Source organism: Atractosteus spatula, chromosome 7 (genome assembly GCF_055471065.1).
Source record: "Atractosteus spatula isolate fAtrSpa1 chromosome 7, fAtrSpa1.hap1, whole genome shotgun sequence".
Lineage (NCBI taxonomy): Eukaryota > Metazoa > Chordata > Actinopteri > Semionotiformes > Lepisosteidae > Atractosteus > Atractosteus spatula.
The window spans coordinates 27488368-27510721 of record NC_142712.1 but is presented as its reverse complement, the minus strand read 5'-3'; the positions used below and the strand labels follow the sequence as shown (position 1 = coordinate 27510721).

The 22354-nt window shown below is 36.5% G+C and overlaps 1 protein-coding gene across 2 annotated transcripts in view; it reads right to left on the bottom strand.

The window, feature by feature from the left end:
* Positions 1–2037: 2037 nt before the first annotated feature.
* ube2t (ubiquitin-conjugating enzyme E2T (putative)) overlaps positions 2038–22354 on the bottom strand; it is a 40582-nt gene continuing 20265 nt past the window's right edge. Inside the window, exons 4-7 of one of the 2 annotated variants that reach the window (XM_088921450.1) lie at positions 20536–20641; positions 13888–13986; positions 5919–6002; positions 2038–4478 (exon numbers count right to left, since the gene is read on the bottom strand). In XM_088921450.1, the coding sequence (XP_088777576.1) occupies positions 4353–4478; positions 5919–6002; positions 13888–13986; positions 20536–20641 (415 nt within the window). In that variant the 3' untranslated portion in view covers positions 2038–4352. The remainder of the gene's footprint in view (positions 4479–5918; positions 6003–13887; positions 13987–20535; positions 20642–22354) is intronic. The other variant, XM_088921451.1, reaches the window with a different exon arrangement.

Sequence of the window (22354 nt, the reverse complement as noted above, 5' to 3'; positions counted from 1 at the left end):
TGGTACTGTTTACCAGACGGTAGGAGGGAAAACAGTTTGTGACTGGGATGACTGGGGTCCTTGAGAATGGACCTGGCCTTCTTCAGATGTCTAGCTGAGTAGATATCCTGAATATTTGGTAGCTCACAGACGGTAATGAGCTGCGCTGACTTCACCACCCTCTGCAGTACTTTGCGATCCCGGGCGGAGCAGTTCCCATACCAGGCAGTGATGCAACCAGTCAGGATGCTCTCAATAGTGCACCTGTAGAAGTTGGCCTGGATATGTGATAGCATGCCAAACCTCTTTAGCCTACGGAGAAAGAATAGGCGCTGCTGTGTTGTTTTGACCACGGTGTTGGTGTGGTGGGTCCAGGTTAAGTCCTCTGAGATGTTAACTCCCAGGAACTTCCCAGGAACAAATATCTAGTGGGAAAACAGCAATGCTATTACTGTTGTTGGTTTGCTATGTGCAGTTTGCTGTATTAATAAAATTTTATATTGTATATTTTGATTAAGTGTTTTGATATTGCTTTATGTTTTGCTGATTAGTAGTAGCCATAAAAGCACTCTTAATTAACTGTTCCGGGGTGAGTTTCCCCGAAAACGATGAATCTTAGAGATTAACGTGCAACTTTACGATGTATACACGTAACGTATGTGCCACGTTTTCGTGCGTTTCCCAAAACCCTTCTTAATTGGCAATTTTACAAGTGAGTATAAAGTACTTCTTTGTTAACCCCGCCCCTGAAGTCGCTTAGCAAAAAGCATCACAAGTTGATTGAAAAATAATTGATTGACAATACTTTCATTATATTGTGTCGGTTTTGGTCCTTCAGTGGGATGAAATAAAGTTGTGAAAAGGAATATGAAGTAAACATGACATCATTAACCAATTAAACAAAAGTGTATAGATAGGCACAAAATGGGACACCATTTGTTTCTAAGAGAAAATAAAATAAATGATTGACATGCCGTAAAAGAAAACCAAGACTGACTGTGGACAGTGTATGCATATTGTACGGCGTCTTTGATTTAAAGCAAGAATTTTTTGGCGCGCTGCCATTGTTAAGAATCACAGTGTTTCATAAGAAAATACTGTTATTTATAGTTATTGGGTGTATTGGAACTACATTTTAATTGGTCTTATTAACATGACATCTGGAAAAATTAACTACTAAGCTTGGCATGTGTCACTCAACAAATACAGGACCTATAATCAAATTTAAAAACAAGCAGGTCTAAGCTTTACTGTCAACAATCACAACAGAACATAAAATGGTATTCAAACTTTAAATATAAATATTAGGCCCAATGATTTAACTTAAATAATGCATTACTGCATTTCATCATGAAAATCATATAATCTAGTCAAGTATAAAACTTAGCATTTTTTATTTTTTAAAATTAAATGTATTGCAACGGATTGGGGTTCTCTGGGTATGTGCTCTCGCCGCTCCCACCCCAGTTCGTCCCACCACCGCATGGGATCGAACCCGGGTCTCCGGCGTCATGCAAAAGGGAACTTGCCAGCCGAGCAAAAGCAGAACTCTTTCGGCCCGGGTGGCCAAGCTTCCTGTTATACACAGGGGCATATTCGTTACAATATAACAAATTTACAAATACAAGTAGAGGAGAAAATACAGATTAAAGAAAGAAAACATAAACAGAACAAAAACACAATGAACTGCCAGCAGCAATGAGGTAAATATTTATGTAACCAAGTTATATTTTTACATATATCAAATGTTTTCCTTGCTTTTGTATTTTTCACAGTCTTTATGGAATTTAAATTAAATTTCAGCCCACCTCAAAAGTACAAAAAGGTGTATTATTGGACCATTTGAGTTATGAATATGAAATTTTCCCAGTATAATGAATAAATTACTGTATAAATAAATGTTTTTCCAAATTTCCTCTTATATAGTACAACAAAATATCACAATCCTTAATATACAATCTTAGTATTCTAATTTTTCAGAGAATTGTCATGATGTGAATTTGATGTGCTCTGTCATGGAAATATAACTAATAAGGAAGCCACAAGAGAGAGTTCTCACCTGAGTAAGGTCTTTATTTCAATATTGCAATATTGGGAGTCCTGCTGCCACTTTACAAAGTGCATCAGAGACTGAATTTGTTACAAGCAGTACAGGGTTTTTATAAGATGTTGCGCTGTAAGAGAAAGCTCAGCACTTTGTCCCTTCTAAAACTTCCCCTAAGACAAAACAGATTACATCATAAAACGAAAGAAGAAGCACCACTAGATTCGTTATTCAAAGCTTATCAGTTACTTTCGGCTAATCTAACGACCCAGACAGCATATATTGTTTTGGTACATTGTCTTCTAAAGTAACCTAAACAGTGTACTTTGTTGACGCACTGTTTTCTAAAAATCTGCACGTACTGTAGCACAGCAGTTACATCCTTGAAATATATTTTCTAAAAGCACCAATATATTTTTTGCATAGCTCTCTACATTTTAAGAATCAATTTACTTATTAGATTTCCATTTCAGCTCTGTCTGGCGATCTCTGTCGCTAAGGTTGGTGCAAGAGGTAGCCAGTTTAAGAAGCATTTAGAGATTAACGAGTGGGTCGGGGAGCACATAGATTCCGAAGGATTTAATGTTGTATTTTAGTTATGATGGTTTTTGGGAAACACTGTACATTAACGATACATCTTAAGATCAAGTTTACGATGTACTCAGCACTACAATGCTTTCAGGAAACTCACCCCCAATTTCTAATGGTTCCAGTAAATGTAAACTATCACTCTTCAGCCCATCTTTTTTTCAGATCTTCAGGTGTGATGTTGCAAGTTGGAACTCCATGAAGACATTTTTAGCCCAGTCCTAGGAAGCGCAATGTATAATTGTCAGATAACAATGAAGTAAATTATGAGGAAAAATTAAGTGGTTATCCATGAAAATGTTGCATGGATCAGTAGATTAACAAGAGTTCTTCTATGACACAAGGGAAAAGGATAGAAACTACATAGAAAACAGTGTGACATGTATTCATTCCCCTGATCTTTTAAATAAAATCTTATTTCTGACATTTTCTGAAATTATGACAAATCACTTCGTTCCGTGCAATGCTATTATGCATACAGTGTAATATAAGAATTTAAGAAGTATTTTTGTTTCCGTCATCTCGAGTATAAATAATTTTGAAGGACACCAAGACAACGGATATATAATCCTGGGTGCCTTAATATAAATTGTTCAGGTGGGTAGCTGCGACAGCATGCGTAGACTGCAAAGGAACAAGTAATAGGTTTACTCCATGCTGAAAAGAGAAGAAAACAAACATTTGGCTGTGGAGTCATCTTTCTTATACCCGAAGAAAGCTCCACAGCCAAAACATTGTTTTCTTTCTTCTCTTTTCAGCATGGAATAAACCTATTACTTTACTATAAATTAGTTCTCAGAACAAAATCCAACTTCAGTCCCTGTAGTGTATCTAGTGCTCTATTTAGATGAAAAACTACAGGGCTAGCCAGCACCATCATTGGTCGGTGCTCTGGATACCTTGAAACTGGCTTTTTTAGCCTGTTATACTGATGTTATACTTAACATATGGAATAAAAAGGTATACAATCTAAATAAAATCCAAAGATAGCATTTGTTCCAAAGATGAAATGAAAACAATATAATATTTGGTAAGACAATTACGCATGAGGATGACTACTCACTCAGATTGTTTTGAAATTCAGGTCCCTTCTACAAAATAGGCAGTAGAAAATAAGAATAAACAACTTATGTTTATTAGTTAATGTTGACATATTAGAAAATCTATAAGCATTTCATTCCACCTGCAAAATCTTACTAGAACGGTCTTTAATATAAATTGGCAAAACATATTATGGCAAGTGAATATTATCTCAGCAACAAGCATCTTATTAAATTCTCCATAAATTGATTTTTTTGGACAATGTTATCCATAAAGTTGTCAAATACATTTTAGATTCAAAATTGAACTGGATGATAATTACATGATTTTTAACCCACATAAAAAAACTGTATTACCTTAATATTCATAACATAAATTTCGGAGGTGCTTTGAGCATTTTTATTAATCTTAAATATTATCAGATAATGGGAATAATACATTGTTCTATTTCACATGTTCAAAAATCATAATCAAATATATGAATGCTCTCAAACCATTTGCTTATTTAAAGTTCAAGTTTTTTTTAAAAAAGGGCTGCATTGGAAATTGAAAATTTATTTTATTTCATCCCATATAATAAGTTAAATATTTTATTCCTTAATGAATAATTTTTAATTTGAAAATTAAACTTTATTCAGAGTAAAGAGAAAAATTAGAAAATGTCAATGAAGAATTGTGTAAAATGCGCACATGCAGTCTTTCATAAGGAAGGCTTTTTCGATTTTTCTGCTTCTTCTGCTGGACAGACCGCCTCTCTCTTGTAGGACACTTCTGCTGCTTTGCGTAGGTCATCTACCGATACAAAGTCTTTGGCATCATCAACAACCTTAAGGAATAAATTTCTGGTTAGCAATCTAAAACCTACCACTTACTCCACCAGCACTGATTAGTTACTAAAAAAATCACTGTTTATCAGTGTCTGAAACTTCTATAAACATGTAGACCAGTGCATAGTGCTCTGATCTTCACATTTGTACATTTCTTTCAAAATACATTTTTGGCAACATATTCAATTTAAAATATTAGAGGCACCATGTGTCTTGTGCAGCTTGATGATGTGCTTTGAATTTGAAGGGGAAACTGTTGAACACTATTGTGCTAATGGATATTTTTCCATGTACATTTTAATACTTCAAAGGTTTTCTACATCCATCAATAGTGCCCCTCCTCTCAGCCACCAAAAGACCCCAAATGCACTTGAGTGTTTTCTAACATAAAAGTATTTGGCAAAATGACAGTTACAATACAAAAGGATTAAATCTGGGGAATTTGAGCACCAATTAACTTATTTCTGTGCACTTGCTTATCTACCACAATCCATCTTATTTAAGTATATGTATATTGACATACGTTTAGACATTCTCTTGTTACCTGTCACAAATGAACATTTTAAGTGCTGCGTAGGTTATATAATTTACAGTATTACATTTGACAATGATAGCTGATTGTACTACACAGTGATAGTGATTACTATACTGTTATACTATTTCTAAAAAAAATATATACACTACTTATGGATTTAAATTTGCTACAAAGTGTATGAGAAAGGGTGAAGAATCAGTTTTTGCTAAGTGGGCAAGATCAGCGGTTCTGGAGGATAACGTAAAAGTTCTTTATTAGCTGCAAGAAGGTCAAAGCAATAGTGTCGTTGGTGCATTTGATATTAATGAATCCATGATTCGCATAATAAAAATGAAGTTCCTATCATAGGGAAAGGCTGCCCATTGTCATCTTCGCCGAGTCCTGTACTTCATACTGTTCAAAGTGATATGCTACAGTATGTACTCAAAAGGATGTACACATTTTATCAAACCTCAGTTTGATAGACTTTTCTAGTTACTGAGTGGATTATTACTGAGAACAAAAACAAAATTAAAACACGATTGAGGACTTTTATAAATATAAAACAACTCAAACAGAGAATCACAAATTGTGAAGCACTCATGATTATCAAGAGTATCTTAGATGGTTAAAAACTAACTGTACTCAATAATCAAACATAACCCCCTTTTAAGCTAAACAGTTCAGTACACAAAGTACCCTAAAATTATACAGTTATTTTCACTATTGAAAGTATTTTTTGAAGGAAATCTACAAGAACATTATCTTCTTAGAACAGTGAATCCTTTCAATTACTTTAACTGTTATTCCCATTTTATTGTTTATTCCTTTCTTGTATGCTTATTCTCTTTCTCACCTGGTTAGATGACTACAGTAGAGCTTAATAAGAGACCATGTAAAAAAACTGAATGCAACAGCAGCTCACCTTGTTCCTTTGCATGGCATGTTTCTGTGTCCACCTCTTTGCTTTCTCCACATAAACTTGCTTGTTATACTTGTATTCTGATGACTGAAAATAATTTAAAATTAATTTTTAAATTAATACATTCCATATCACCTTGTCTTCATTGGTGCTTTTCCAATGAAGTAGAGAATCTTTATTTTACACTAGTAAAAACAGTTTTCATGTGAAGATTGTATTGCATAGGTAACACTCTTTTCTTTCAGATGGGAGTCTAGACACAGACTAGCTTTTATTATATTTTATTATTGATATGTTAATTAGCACAGAGGAGTTGGCAATTTTATGCACAACCAATCCTGACCACTCCTTTCCCTCACGTGGAATTTTGCTACATTTGGGGGCTCATTCAGACAGGCTGTCTCTCATTCTACAGAAACTTCCAATTAACCAACCTGGCCATCCTGGTTCAAGGCTCCACCACTGGCATGAGATCTGAACCAAGAATGTGGCTTTCGCACACAACCATGTCACACATGGCTGGTGGAAACCTCTGAACATAAAACCTCTTTTTTATAGACAATTTTCCCCTTTCCACACAATGAAAGCTTTATAGGTTTTTTCTAATAAGGGCTATGGCCTGATCAACGAGATTACACTTGAGCCTACAGCATCCTCTCTATATTAGTCCTTGAACCTAACTATGCTATTTAACTATCTCTACATGCAAGTCTTCACAGGGCTTCCTCAACCTTATCCTTTGATTGAGATCATTTTGGCCACCAAGGAGCTCCCTTTGACTTTATCAAATAATCAAACTGGCTCCTCTTATCCTTAACATACGGAATACAAAAAAGTAAACCGTCTTTAAGCGGAGAAACTGAAGCCTACAAAAGAACAGCCAGGCAACTCTGTAATTGAGAAGCAATCTCTCATAAAACATGACTCAACCTAAATGTAGTTTCTCAGAAAGATCCCCACTCCATTCATGCTTACTACATTTATAGTGACATTTCATTAAACATGGTTGCAGTGCACTCTACTGATTACCCAGAACCTTATGGGAAACCTTTGTCTATTCCATGCTGAAAAAAAGAAAAACATGTTTCGGCTGTGGAGCCTTTTTCGGGTGTCAAGTTCTTGTTCAGCTACTGGTTCCTTTGCAGCCTACGCATGCTGAAGCAGCTACTTACTTGAACTACATTTAATTATCTCCTTTTAGGGTTTCTGGAAGGTTTTTTCCTTCCAGAAGTAAATTCAGCCACCTTCTCATAGCATAAACAGTATCTACATTTTGACAGACTGCCATGTTATAAATCACAGGCAGGGGAGAAATACAGAATGTACTAGAGAAATGTACTTTAGGGCAGCTCATTTTTAATTTCAGTCTTTTCACACTACTTGCTGAAATACTATTTCAGTATTGGTTCCAACTTCAAACTAAACTACTTGGAAGCCAGAGATGTTTAAATTATCAACATGTGAAAACACTACCAAGACACCGAGGAACTGGAAATCCTGATATCTTTCCAAAATAAGATTGATACCTCATTTCAATAAGCTGGGAGTATGACATTTGCAGTTCACATCTTATTGATCTACTCAAGGCCTAAAAAGGGAGTCTTGGGTAATAGGTAGAATTTGAGGTGTTTGTCTAAATGTGGGTGTCTACTGCTAAGAGGCAGGTAGACAAATGATCAAGGACAGATTTCGGGCCAATAATGCAGGAAGGTAACATATAACTTTATTGACCAACAGTAAGTGTGGACATTTCTCTTTGGTATCACCATACAAACCCACAAAAAAACAACACTCAACATAAAATAAATACAAACTAAAAACAAACATATACAGATGCAGCCATTTAAAATGCGCGGGCGATACCGCATTTTCCGGTACGCTGTACGCAGTCTACCGCAAGTTACCGTTAAATACCGCAAGTTACCGGTAAATACCGCTAGCAAAATAATAGTATCCGGAATTTCCGCAAGGTGGAGCTAATAAAGCTCAACCTCTCATGTTTGAGCTGTAGCCATCAAAGTCTTTAACGAAGATATTACTAATAGTATTAATAATAAATGACCTTGGACAAGCTGTAAACTCAAAGTATTGCCCTGGTCCACATTCTTTTTTTCATTGACCGTCTTTGTAAAAGTAACACCACAGCATTTCGCAATCACGCATTTTTTTCCAATCATGCAAAGTACAGTAATTTTTGAGATTCACCATGCCTTACACATGCTCATAAAAGAGATTGATTTAGGAACATAAACATATTACCGTATGCAAACTGTACTGTATACAGTATGTATATGTATATTTAATGTCTTAACTGTGCCCGTTTAAGTATTGAATATTTATATGGAATTTTACCACTGAAGGGAAATCTTAGTGCCTGAGCATAAAAAGAATAGGAGCATACTGCAACGCGTGTGAAGGCCATAAACGATATTAATTTTAGAACATAAACATACAGTATATGGCTGGTCTCGGTACTTTAAAGAAAACATACACGAAACATGGTTTCATTATGACCAGAATCGGTCTTGAGATATTTTTAACTTGATTTACAGTATTTGAGAGGTATGTCTTGACACCGATACTACGTAAGTACTGCTCACGTACTGTATATGTTTCTAGGTTTATATTATGCATTTCATACGGTCAAATTACTTTTGAGCAACTGATAAGAAGCGCGAAACAGTATGCCCAGGGCGTTTTAGTTTCGTTTTGTGTGGGGACTGCTTTAACTATATCGCCGTGGATTGATTAGAGATATCAAGTACATACAAGTCATTTTTTAAATGTTGTAGTTTGTCTTGTAAAAATGTTACGAGAACATCATCTGTCAACAATTACACAGGTTCTGTTTCCATATTGCGGATTTTGGTTACGTAATATTTTCTAATTTAACGTTGTGAATATATGATTTGGGCAAACAGAGCCACAAAGAAGTACATTATGGGTTGTTGTTTTTTTTTCCAGTTTTATCTAGAACAAGCGATGCTTAAACCTTTGTCTGATTCTTGTGAAACTATCCACACGACAGTTACCCACAGTAGGAGTTGACTTCAGTGATGTCACTGATGGGATGTTTCTAAAAATCCATCCTCTGTAAAACGTCTTCTCTAGTTGTCCTGCATATGTATTCGCTAATGAAGCTGTGTGTTCTGAGCCTGGATCTCTACATTTCTGTATGAACCAGCTTAGAGGGCTGAAGACAGCTTGTGTTTAAATTGAGTGTAAGGTAATTTATGCTTCTAAAGTCATGGTCAGCATTTATTATTCTACTGTGCTGTAAACTTGTTCTGTGCCTAGTCACATTATTTTATAGCGTTATCAAATCTGGTGGCGCTGTGTGTTAGTTTCCTGACTCCCATGTCACATGGTCTGTGATTGAATCCCATGGAACTACTGTACAGTATCACTTTATTTTTTAACAAACATTTCTTTGAAAAAATGAAACGTTTCCCTTGGTCAGAGATTAAATAAAACCTCACTCGCACCAAACAAATTTATATTTCTAAATATCACAACATGATCGAATTTAAGTCTTTTTAATAACAATGAATAGTCACCTATGCGTTACAAAATAAACATTTATATTGATTTGAATCGCGTTTTGATTTAAATCGTAAACGCGTGTTTAAATATATGTGTTTAAAGGCGATATACTGTATAAAAGCGCTGATTCTTATGGAGTGTGCTCCGCCGGGGATTCAAAAAATGTATTTTTTTGAATCGCGTATCTAAGGAAAATTGCAGTATAACTTTGTTCATGCACAAACAGTAGCATGTTACATTATAATTTGGGTGTCTCCCCTTGCCAGAAAGCTCTAAATTGCATTTTGAGTGCGGTTTTTGACTTTTTCTAAATTGCAACCTATAAATAAAGCTGATAAAGCTTAGACTAACTGTATTCTAAACTGTATTACAACGTAAATTGCAAAAATGCACTTGGAATCTGTCCAAGCCCTCCTACGAAAATTATTTAAACTGCGACACTGATCATTCATCTCTAAATAAACTTTATTTTATATAGCGTTTTAGGCGAATAGGTAATTAGATTGCTCATAAACCTAATCGCTTTTTCTACATAAACACAGCGTGATTGCTCTCTGAAAATGCTTTTCCTTTATATTTAGGCTCAGATTTCAACTATAGATCGCATTATTATAAACTTTCTTGGAAAAATGTATTTTATGTAAACCATGTTTGCTATTAATTCATTTAGGGCTAAAATACGTTCATTGTCTTCCAATCGAGTCGAGTTGACATTAGAAGCTTGCCACTCCCGGACTGTTACACCAACGCATTAGCATGTTAAAGCGACTTAATTGAGGTGCCCAGCTACCAGTTAACACTGTACTTCCTACTTGTGAAACCGGTTTAATTCGTCACTGCCAGCACTCCTGCAGAGAGGGGGTTGTACTCGTAGAGTAGAAGCAGGCAAGATTTCCAGCGAAAGACACCTCCCCCCCTCAAAAACCCAGTAAGCAGCAAGGCTTTATGTTGAAAATTGAGGTGGATTTTGTTTATGATAAAGAGGAGAAACTGGGATGGGAGGAGGGTTTGGTTTTGCATAAGGGGCGGGATTATGATAATTGGAGGAATTTGCGAGAGTATAATGGTTTGATATATTTGATTTTGTATTGTGGTCGTTATCTATGTTTTTGGTTGGTATTATGTTTATATGGTTGTTTTTGTTGGTTGGTTGTTATTATGGTTATTAATAATGCGATCTATAGTTGAAATCTGAGCCTAAATAAAAAGAAAAAGCAAGTGATTAGGTTTATGAGCAATCTAATTACTTATTCGTTTAAAACGCTATATAAAATAAAGTTTATTATTAATTTGCTGGACAGAGCGGTGAACATTATTATGCATAAGACAAAGATAACGATCCTGATCAGTTTAGAAATCTGTGTACGCTGTAAGGTTTTTACTTCTTAAACTTTTAAAATACACGTTTCGAATAGAAAGAAATCCTCTTCCTGGTACAGTCGCATAAAGAGACAGGCGAAACAGCCCTACACAGCCCTGTCGCAGTACACAAATATAAACATATCGTTATTAATTTCTTTAGATACGCGATTCCATATTATATTAGCAGAAAAGCTTAAACTACCACTTTTTCACACGCTATTTCACGTTAGTTAAATTTAATTTATTTATATATTATATATTTATATCTCTGACCAAGGGAAACGTCTCATTTTTTCAAAGAAATGTTTGTTCACAACGGCGACTGTCAGAAGATAGGACACAGCGGCTCAGGCACCCGCTGAATGGAAAAGGGGCACTTTAATGTTCTGTATGGCTAATACTAAAGCCAATACTAATATTCAATACTTTAATATCCTTTTCTGTATGTTTAACAATAGTGGGTACTGGCCTAATTCGTCCCTGCTCCCGTTGTTAGGTGTTAATGTGTTGTTAAGTGTGAATTTGTAGCTGTTTCCCTGGGGTCTGGCTTTTTTTCTGGAAAACCATAACTGGTCTTGTCCAGATTGACTGTCGGCGCCCAGGTCTGACAGTGCTGCTCCAGCAGTGCCAGGTTCTGGCGCAGCCTCTGTTCTGTGGGCGACAGCGGGACCAGGTCGTCTGCACAGAGCAGGAACTCGATTTCCATAATTAATGCAGATCAGTAAATCAAGGGACAAAACAATTATTGCGCCCGGGTCCTCAATGGGCTTTGACGTGCTAATGCGTTGGTTTAACAGTCCGGGTGTGGCAAGCCTCTAATGTCTCCCGACTTTGAAAACCAAGTAATAACTTAACTATATGTGCAAACGTTTCATATGTTGCTGTTGTGGATGCCTGTGGAGTGTATCTTATTTGCCACGCGCCCTCCCCCCCTCTTTCCCTCAATTCAATTCAATTCAATTCAAGGTGTTTTATTAGCATGGCAGATGGGTTCAATCAGTGTTGGGTATTTACTTTGCTTTGAGATTCCACTTTTAAAAGCGATATATAAATTTTTGACTAAAATAAATTGATATCTTTGTCTTCTAAGATCTCTGTGTACAGTGGAGCCTCCTGTCCAGCCAGCACATGTCCACAGACATTCACAACAGCGACATATCATAAAACGTTTGCACATATAGTGTGCAAAAATGCACTTTATTTACTAAAAATAAGACAGAGATACTGTATCAATTTATGTTGCATTAGCCTGATTATGATTAAAAAAACACATATAATTAAACACGCGTTTGCGATTTAAATCAAAACACGATTTAAATCAATATAAATGTTTATATTGTATCGCATACTGTCCAGCCTCCATTTCTCTATAAAAATTTACTCTATTACACACACACACAATAGAAGCAGGAAGCAGAAGCAGGGACCCTTGTCAGAAGGGAAGAAGGTGACTATTCATTGTTATCAAAAATGACTTAGAATCGATCATGTTGTGATATTTTGAAATATAAAAGTCAATTTATTGTCCATAATATCGCTATTCTATTTTTTCGAAGAAATGTTTGTTAAAAGAAAAGTCCAGCACCAGCTGGATTTGAACACACAACCTGCAAGTTGTTAATCAGGCACGTAGACCAGTAGGCTACAAGACAACTCGCATGAACAGGGAGGCGAAACAGCCCTACACAGCCCTGTCGCAGTACACGAATATAATCATATCGTTATTAAATTCTTTAGATACGCGATTCCATATTATATTAGCGGAAAAGCTTAAAACTACCACTTTTTCACACGCTATTTCACATGCTAGTTAAATACTTCGATGCTTGAAATGTTTAGGGAGAAATGGAATACCGGTGTGTATTTTTCCTTTAAAGTACCGATTCCTGGAATCTGACTGGCTGACACCCTTCTGAAGTGGTTCCATAAAATCTGGTATACGGAAAAGAAAGCATTGATAAAAAAAGCCTGGATTCTCATGTATCTCATACAAGTATCTTTTAATACAGTCTTTGCTGTGCTCTTGAGGATCCTTGTGATGTTTTGAGCTCTAGTTGAATGATAAGTGTCGCATTTTAAATCATTTTCGTAGTTAGAAATTATGAAACGCCCTGTTAAAAGCAAGGGAGTTTTTATGCCCGTTGAAGTAAAACAAAATGCCTGACAAAGTATGGCTTGGACAGAATCCAAGTGCTTGTACAAATGTGCTAAAGAAATTATACTTTGAGTATACAGCTTGTCCAAAGTCATTCATTATTAATACTATTAGTAATATCTTCGGTAAAGGCTTTGATGCATAAATATTTCTGATAAAGGTAGGTTGTGTACTTTTGTCCAGCTGAGCAATCTTGCTTTCATAAAATATATACGCGATTCAATATTATATTCCCTTTTAATCAAATTCTAAAAGTATGCTTGTTGACTCCGGTATCTCTTTAGTTAAAGACTTCGATGCTTAAAATGTTTAGGGAGAAATGGAATACTGGTGTGTATTTTTTCTTTAAAGTACCAAGACCAGCCATATACTGTATGTTTATGTTCCAAAATTAATATCGTTTATGGCCTTCACACGCGTTACAGTATGCTCCTATTCTTTTTATGCTCAGCTACTAAGATTTCCTTTCAGTGGTAAAATTCAATATCTACAACGGGCACAGCAAAGACGTTTACTGTAAGTCTTTCTACGACAGACCAACAGACCACGAGTGCCCCTGTCGGTCAACCAATCACGTACTGCGGTGCCTCGCGTCATCTTGCGTCACAATGCGCGACGCCACCTGCAGTACGTGTCTGTAACGCGCACTTTGAATGGCTGCATCTGTACATGCGCATCTCACTCTGCTCACATTACACCACCATTACACATAAATCGATAGCTTCAAACAGGAAACATTCACTTAGTTGTGTTTAATACTGTATACAGATTAAACACAGAGAACAAATGATTTCTCACACAAATTTTACTTAGCCATAGACATTCCAAAACACCTCCCTGAAGGTGACACCAAAAAGCACACATTTCTCATTCTGTATTCTACTGCATACATTACTGCTGGTGGTAACTCACAATGTCAGCCATCAGGGGATCATCAGGATTTGGTTCAGCCATCAGCAACTGGATTGAAGTGAGAACAGTAGAAATGTTGAGAGAAGGCTTCCAAGCACCCTGAAAATGAAGCAAACATCTGGAATGTGATGTCTAATGTATATAAGTACAGAGTAATAAATGCAGGTAGTAAAATCATGACCTTTACATTGGATATAAAAAGTCTACACACCCTTATTAAAAGGTGTTTGTGATGTAAAGCCAGAAATCAAGATAGATCATGTCAGACATTTTTCCATCTTTAAGGTGACCTTGCAACCAACAAAACTCAAGAGAAAAACAAATACAGATGCAGCCATTCAAAATGCGCGGGCGATACCGCATTATTTTCCGGTACGCTGTACGCAGTCTACCGCAAGTTACCGTTAAATACCGCAAGTTACCGGTAAATACCGCTGGCAAAATAATAGTATCCGGAATTTCCGCAAGGTGGAGCTAATAAAGCTCAACCTCTCATGTTTGAGCTGTAGCCATCAAAGTCTTTAACGAAGATATTACTAATAGTATTAATACAGACAAGCTGGAAACTCAAAGTATTGCCCTGGTCCACATTCTTTTTTTCATTGACCGTCTTTGTAAAAGTAACACCACAGCATTTCGCAATCACGCATTTTTTTCCAATCATGCAAAGTACAGTAATTTTTGAGAATCGATTCACCATGCCTTACACATACTCATAAAAGAGATTGATTTAGGAACATAAACATATTACCGTATGCAAACTGTACTGTATACAGTATGTATATGTATATTTAATGTCTTTACTGTGCCCATTTAAGTATTGAATATTTATATGGAATTTTACCACTGAAGGGAAATCTTAGTGCCTGAGCATAAAAAGAATAGGAGCATACTGCAACGCGTGTGAAGGCCATAAACGATATTAATTTTGGAACATAAACATACAGTATATGGCTGGTCTCGGTACTTTAAAGAAAACATACACGAAACATGGTTTCATTATGACCAGAATCGGTCTTGAGATATTTTTAACTTGATTTACAGTATTTGAGAGGTATGTCTTGACACCGATACTACGTAAGTACTGCTCACGTACTGTATATGTTTCTAGGTTTATATTATGCATTTCATACGGTCAAATTACTTTTGAGCAACTGATAAGAAGCGCGAAACGGTATGCCCAGGGCGTTTTAGTTTCGTTTTGTGCGGGGACTGCTTTAACTATATCGCCGTGGATTGATTAGAGATATCAAGTACATACAAGTCATTTTTTAAATGTTGTAGTTTGTCTTGTAAAAATGTTACGAGAACATCATCTGTCAACAATTACACAGGTTCTGTTTCCATATTGCGGATTTTGGTTACGTAATATTATTTTATAATTTCACGTTGTGAATATATGAGTTGGGCAAACAGAGCCGCAAAGAAGTACATTATGGGTTGTTGTTTTTTTTTTGCAGTTTTATCTAGAACAAGCGATGCTTAAACCTTTGTCTGATTCTTGTGAAACTATCCACATGACAGTTACCCACAGTAGGAGTTGACTTCAGTGATGTCACTGATGGGATGTTTCTAAAAATCCATCCTCTGTAAAACGTCTTCTCTAGTTGTCCTGCATATGTATTCGCTAATGAAGCTGTGTGTTCTGAGCCTGGATCTCTACATTTCTGTATGAACCAGCTTAGAGGGCTAAAGACAGCTTGTGTTTAAATTGAGTGTAAGGTAATTTATGCTTCTAAAGTCATGGTCAGCATTTATTATTGTACTGTGCTGTAAACTTGTTCTGTGCCTAGTCACATTATTTTATAGCGTTATCAAATCTGGTGGCGCTGTGTGTTAGTTTCCTGACTCCCATGTCATATGGTCTGTGATTGAATCCCATGGAACTACTGTATGACTTTATTTTTTAACAAACATTTCTTTGAAAAAATGAAACGTTTCCCTTGGTCAGAGATTAAATAAAACCTCACTCGCACCAAACAAATTTATATTTCTAAATATCACAACACGATCGAATTTAAGTCTTTTTAATAACAATGAATAGTCACCTATGCGTTACAAAATAAACATTTATATTGATTTGAATCGCGTTTTGATTTAAATCGTAAACGCGTGTTTAAATATATGTGTTTAAAGGCGATATACTGTATAAAAGCGCTGATTCTTATGGAGTGTGTTCCGCCGGGGATTCAAAAAATTTATTTTTTTTAATCGCGTATCTAAGGAAAATTGCAGTATAACTTTGTTCATGCACAAACAGTGGCATGTTACATTATAATTTGGGTGTCTCCCCTTGCCAGAAAGCTCTAAATTGCATTTTGAGTGCGGTTTTTGACTTTTTCTAAATTGCAACCCATAAATAAAGCTGATAAAGCTTAGACTAACTGTATTCTAAACTGTATTACAACGTAAATTGCAAAAATGCACTTGGAATCTGTCCAAGCCCTCCTACGAAAATTATTTAAACTGCGACACTGATCATTCATCTCTAAATAAACTTTATTTTATATCGCGTTTTAGGCGAATAGGTAGATTGCTCATAAACCTAATCGCTTTTTCTACATAAACACAGCGTGATTGCTCTCTGAAAATGCTTTTCCTTTATATTTAGGCTCAGATTTCAACTATAGATCGCATTATTATAAACTTTCTTGGAAAAATGTATTTTATGTAAACCATGTTTGCTATTAATTCATTTAGGGCTAAAATACGTTCATTGTCTTCCAATCGATTCGAGTTGACATTAGAAGCTTGCCACTCCCGGACTGTTACACCAACGCATTAGCATGTTAAAGCGATTTAATTGAGGAGCCCAGCTACCAGTTAACACTGTACTTCCTACTTTGAAAATACCTGTGAAACCGGTTTAATTCGTCACAGCCAGCACTCCTGCAGAGAGGGGGTTGTACTCGTAAAGTAGAAGCAGGCGAGATTTCCAGCGAAAGACACCTCCCCCCCCCCCCCCCTCAAAAACCCAGTAAGCAGTAATGCTTTATGTTGAAAATTGAGGTGGATTTTGTTTATGATAAAGAGGATAAACTGGGATGGGAGCAGGGTTTGGTTTTGCATAAGGGGCGGGATTATGATAATTGGAGGAATTTGCGAGAGTATAATGGTTTGATATATTTGATTTTGTATTGTGGTCGTTATGTATGTTTTTGGTTGGTATTATGTTTATATGGTTGTTTTTGTTGGTTGGTTGTTATTATGGTTATTAATAATACGATCTATAGTTGAAATCTGAGCCTAAATAAAAAGAAAAAGCAAGTGATTAGGTTTATGAGCAATCTAATTACTTATTCGTTTAAAACGCTATATAAAATAAAGTTTATTATTAATTTGCTGGACAGAGCGGTGAACATTATTATGCATAAGACAAAGATAACGATCCTGATCAGTTTAGAAATCTGTGTACGCTGTAAGGTTTTTACTTCTTAAACTTTTAAAATACACGTTTCGAATAGAAAGAAATCCTCTTCCTGGTACAGTCGCATGAAGAGAGAGGCGAAACAGCCCTACACAGCCCTGTCGCAGTACACAAATATAATCATATCGTTATTAAATTCTTTAGATACGCGATTCCATATTATATTCCCTATTAATCAAATTCTAAAAGTATGCTTGTTGACTCCGGTATCTCTTTAGTTAAAGACTTCGATGCTTAAAATGTTTAGGGAGAAATGGAATACTGGTGTATATTTTTTCTTTAAAGTACCAAGACCAGCCATATACAGTACTGTATGTTTATGTTCCAAAATTAATATCGTTTATGGCCTTCACACGCGTTACAGTATGCTCCTATTCTTTTTATGCTCAGCTACTAAGATTTCCTTTCAGTGGTAAAATTCAATATCTACAACGGGCACAGCAAAGACGTTTACTGTAAGTCTTTCTACGACAGACCAACGGACCACGAGTGCCCCTGTCGGTCAACCAATCACGTACTGCGGTGCTGCGCGTCATCTTGCGTCACAATGCGCAACGCCACCTGCGGTACGTGTCTGTAACGCGCACTTTGAGTGGCTGCATCTGTAGATAATTATTAGGAAAAATACTTGAAATTAAAAAACCTACAACACCCTGGTTGCATAATTGTGCACCCCCCCCCACCAATTAATACTTTGTGGAAGCACCTTCTGCATTTATTACAGCAGTAAGTCTTCGGGAATAAGTCTCTATCAACTTTGCACACCTGGACTTTGCAATTTTATCCCACTCTTCCTTGCAGAAAAGTTCAATATCCTTCAAATTGCCAGGAGATCTCCTGTGCATAGCCCTCTTTAGGTCATTCCACACGTTTTCTATGCGATTGAGGTCTGGGTTCTGACTGGGCCATTCCAAGACTTTGATCTTCCTTTTCTGAAGCCATTCCTTGATTGACTTAGATTTGTGTTTTGGGTTGTTATCATATTGGAAGGTGAAATTCCTTTTCATCTTCAGCTTTCTGAAAGAGGCCAGCAGGTTCTGTGCCAAAATATATTGATATTTGGAGCTAGTCATTATCCCATCTATCTTGACTAGAGCCCCTGTCCCAGCTGAAGAGAAGCAGCCCCAAAGGATGATGCTGCCACCACCATGCTTTACAGTAGGTATGGTGTTCTTTGGATGATGAGCTGTGTTGTCTTTGCGCCAAACATATCTTTTAGAAGTAAGGCCAAAGTTCAACTTTTGTCTCATCAGACCATAAGATGGTGTGGGGTGATTGAATAAATTTTTTTGCAAAGTTTAGACAGGTTTGGATGTTCTTTTTTGTGATAAATGGCTTCCTTCTTGCCACCCTACCCCATAGCTCAGTCGTGCAGAATACTGGAGGTTGTCACATAAAAGGAGTGACCAGTACCTACCAGAAATTCCTGCAGCTCCTTTAATGTTGCTGTAGGCCTCTTGGTAGCCTCCCTGATAAGTTTTCTCCTTGTCCCGTCATCAAATTTGGAGGGTCATCCTGATATTGGATTTAGATTTTAACTTTATTAGGAATTTGTCTTTTCGCATACCCCAGCTTGCTCTCCATAAGGCACACGGGCACACAGACAGGGAGAGAGAAGCTTGGGGTCAGAGCGCAGGGTGAACCATTTATTCGGCGCCCCTGGAGCAGTTGGGGTTAAGGGCCTTGCTCAGGGGCCCAACAGAGTAGGATTCCTCTGCCGGCCGCGGGATATGAACCGTCAACTTTCCAGCCACAGGCATTGATCTTTAGCCACAGTGCCACCGCTATGTCCCTGTGGTGCCACATTTTTTCCCACTTATTGATGACAGTCTTCACAGTTCTCCATGGTACATCCAATGCCTTTGATATTCTTTTATACCCCCCTCCTGATCGGTACCATTAAACAATAAGATCCCGTAGATGTTTTGTCAGCTCCTTGCGGTCCATGGCTATCCCAGTAGGATGCAACCACGAAAGTTTCAAGGAAATCCTACAGGAACAGCTGATTTTTATTTGGGGTTAATCAGAATCATTTTCATTCATGGCATGTGTATGCTACTTCAGACATGATTTTGAATGTGATTGGTTAACTCTGAACACAGCTACAGCCCCCATTATAAAATGGTGTGCACACTTATGCAACCAGAGTGTTGTAGGTTTTTTAATTTTATTTTTCCTAATAATTATCTATTTGTTTTCTATTCTATTTTGTTCTCTCGAATTTTGTTGGTTGCAAGGTCACATTAAAGATGGAAAAATGTCTGACATGATTTATCTTGATTTCTGGCTTTACATCACAAAAACCTGCAATTTCAATAAGTGTGTGTAGACTTTTTATATCCACTGTATATAAGCATGGGTACCTCAGACCATAGAGAGTTTACTAATGAAAATGACTTTGGTAATGTTCATAGTTACATTTTGTAAACAATGTGCGAAAACAATGAAGAGACAGAAAGGATATACATTTAAAATCGGAGAATTTAAATTCAAGGTATAACACCTCAATATGGATATTGTATACAGTTTTGGTCATAATACCAATAGATTTAGAATCCCACCCAGTGTTTAGGCTCCCTGGAGTAGACTCTAGCTCACTCAGTCTACTCAGTGCTCTAGCAATAAAGCAGTTACTAAAAAACGTATGGTTGGATAGGAACCTTGTTTTACCACAAGAGGTCGCTAGAAGCCTAGTAGCAGTATTCCATAACCTCTAATGAATACTCCATCAAGTACATAAAGTTGGCTCTATTACATGCCTCTAATAAGAATAAAATAAAAAAAATCAATTAAATGTCAGAATTGGTTGCAGCTGCAATTTGGGAACTAGGAAAGCCTCACAGACACTGATCTCCATGGAATAATTCAAAGTCAAATGCAAATGCCCATCAGAGGCATTTTGATGTAACATTGCTTTTGCCCCTGTTTAGCCTTTCTCTTCCCAGCTCTATTCCATCTACGTTTAAGAAAACCACATTATAAACCCATACTTAAAAAACATTCCCTGGATCCTATACCTACTGAAAGTATGGCTCTTATTTCACTTCTTCCTTTTCTCTCAAAAAATCTCAATCAAGCTGTCCTTTGCCAGTTTCGCCGCTTCTAAGAATTTTCTACTAAGTGAAAACTCACTCTCAAGTATCAGTTGAGTATTATGTAAAAATTTGACCATTATCAAATACTGCTGTTATTAGGAAGTAGTCAATGTGAAGGTACTCCACCTTGGGAGGCAGTTTCAACGCATCCAGGCAAATTCGTCCAGCAGCGTCAATATTAGGATGGTAAATTGGCGTCAGAAATCGCATTTTTGGAGGCTCAAAAGGGTACCTAAGGAAGAGAAAATACAGGAGGCTGCAGTACAAAATGAAGAGGTGCAGTTATATGCAGGTGTGTGAACAGTATACTTGCACAGTATAATAAATGGGTCCAAGTTTGGAATGTCCATGAAAAAAAATGGCTCCTAGGTCTTAGTATATTTATAACAGTATTCATGTGTTAATTCTGTAATCCATTAGATTAGTTGTAGTGAATAAACAAAAGATTCAGACTGTGGCAGCACTTGAGTCTCTTAAGGAAACTAAACTTCTTTTACTTTAGTACTTTACACAAAACCTACTCTACAATAAGAGGCAAACTGACTACCATATGTAATCAAGCAAATTATGAATAAATACTAACCTTCCAATTAATTTATAAGTACCTTTCAAAGCCTTCCCATGAATTTAAAAGTAAAACAATCCTGTGTGCCAATCCATAATTATTTAAAAGCAGGGCACTTAATCAAGACTAAATGGCTATATGCAAACTTGATGTGTAATCAAATTTTAAACAGTATTTCACATACTATATATTCACTGTAAATTCTTGAATATTTTTCTGAAAAATATTTAGATTTTCATAACTCAGAACATGGATTTTCAATTGATTCTGTTTCATGGAACAGAAGACTCCTAATTTTTTTTCTACCACCACTGGGTTTACTCGCTTATCAAAGTATTCCCAAAATAATAGTAAACTGACAAACACTGACTCCTTGTAGTGGATCTAGACAGATCCCACATACTTAGCAAGGCTAGGTCTGCTCAGCCCCGGAAGGAAGACCTCTAAAAAGAAAAAAACATGGTTTCTTCTAGAAGTGGTGTTCATGAACAAGTATGAAGCAATCTTCTATTCAGATCAAAATTTCTAAACCAATGTCAAAAAAGTGACCCAAAGTATTTTAAAGTAAAAGATGCCAAATAATTATAATGAGCCAGGAAAACAATACACTGAAATAAATAAAGTTTTATTTGCTAATCCAAATTAAAATAATTTAAAATAATTATTTAAAGAAATAAAATGCCTTCCAGGAATATTATAGTGGTTAATAACGACATTTATATAGTGTTTTTCATCCCCAAAGCCATTACATTTAATGGGGGATCCACTTTATCTATCACTGCAGCAGATAGTATGCATTCTCATAAAAAATATCAAGTAAGACTCACAATTCTGACAATTAACCAATGCAGTTTTTGCACGTGAATAAAAAAACATCAATATTATGCAATCACAATTTTCAACAGAAAATTTATGCATTAGGGTTTTGGACCCTTGAGATCTACGTTAGAAAGATGCAGAAAAAATGCAGGGTTTCCTTGCAGATAATTCACTGGGTAACAGACAAATACTGTTAGCACAATGCTAATTTCCTGGCAGATCAGACCTCAGTAACGGTAGGAAAAGCTCTCCGTCTTCTCCCTGCTTGGACTACAGACCAATGCTGTCCAGTTTCATCTTCACAATAGTAAATACAGTATATATTAACTGGTATCTACGAGGTCGACTATAACACGTTATAGTAAATTCTCTTCTCAGCTAAATTTTCTGTCTTGTCTACATGTGATGGGTGAACAACCCACAGATACTGCATAAAACAGTGGAGCTACAGTTCCTTCTCTGGTCAGAGCCTGGTTCAGAGGCTCTCTAGAAGTCTCTCCTCCAGGGAAGTATACAGCCAATTATTTAAAAATGGCTCATAGCTGCTACTTGCTAAATTCC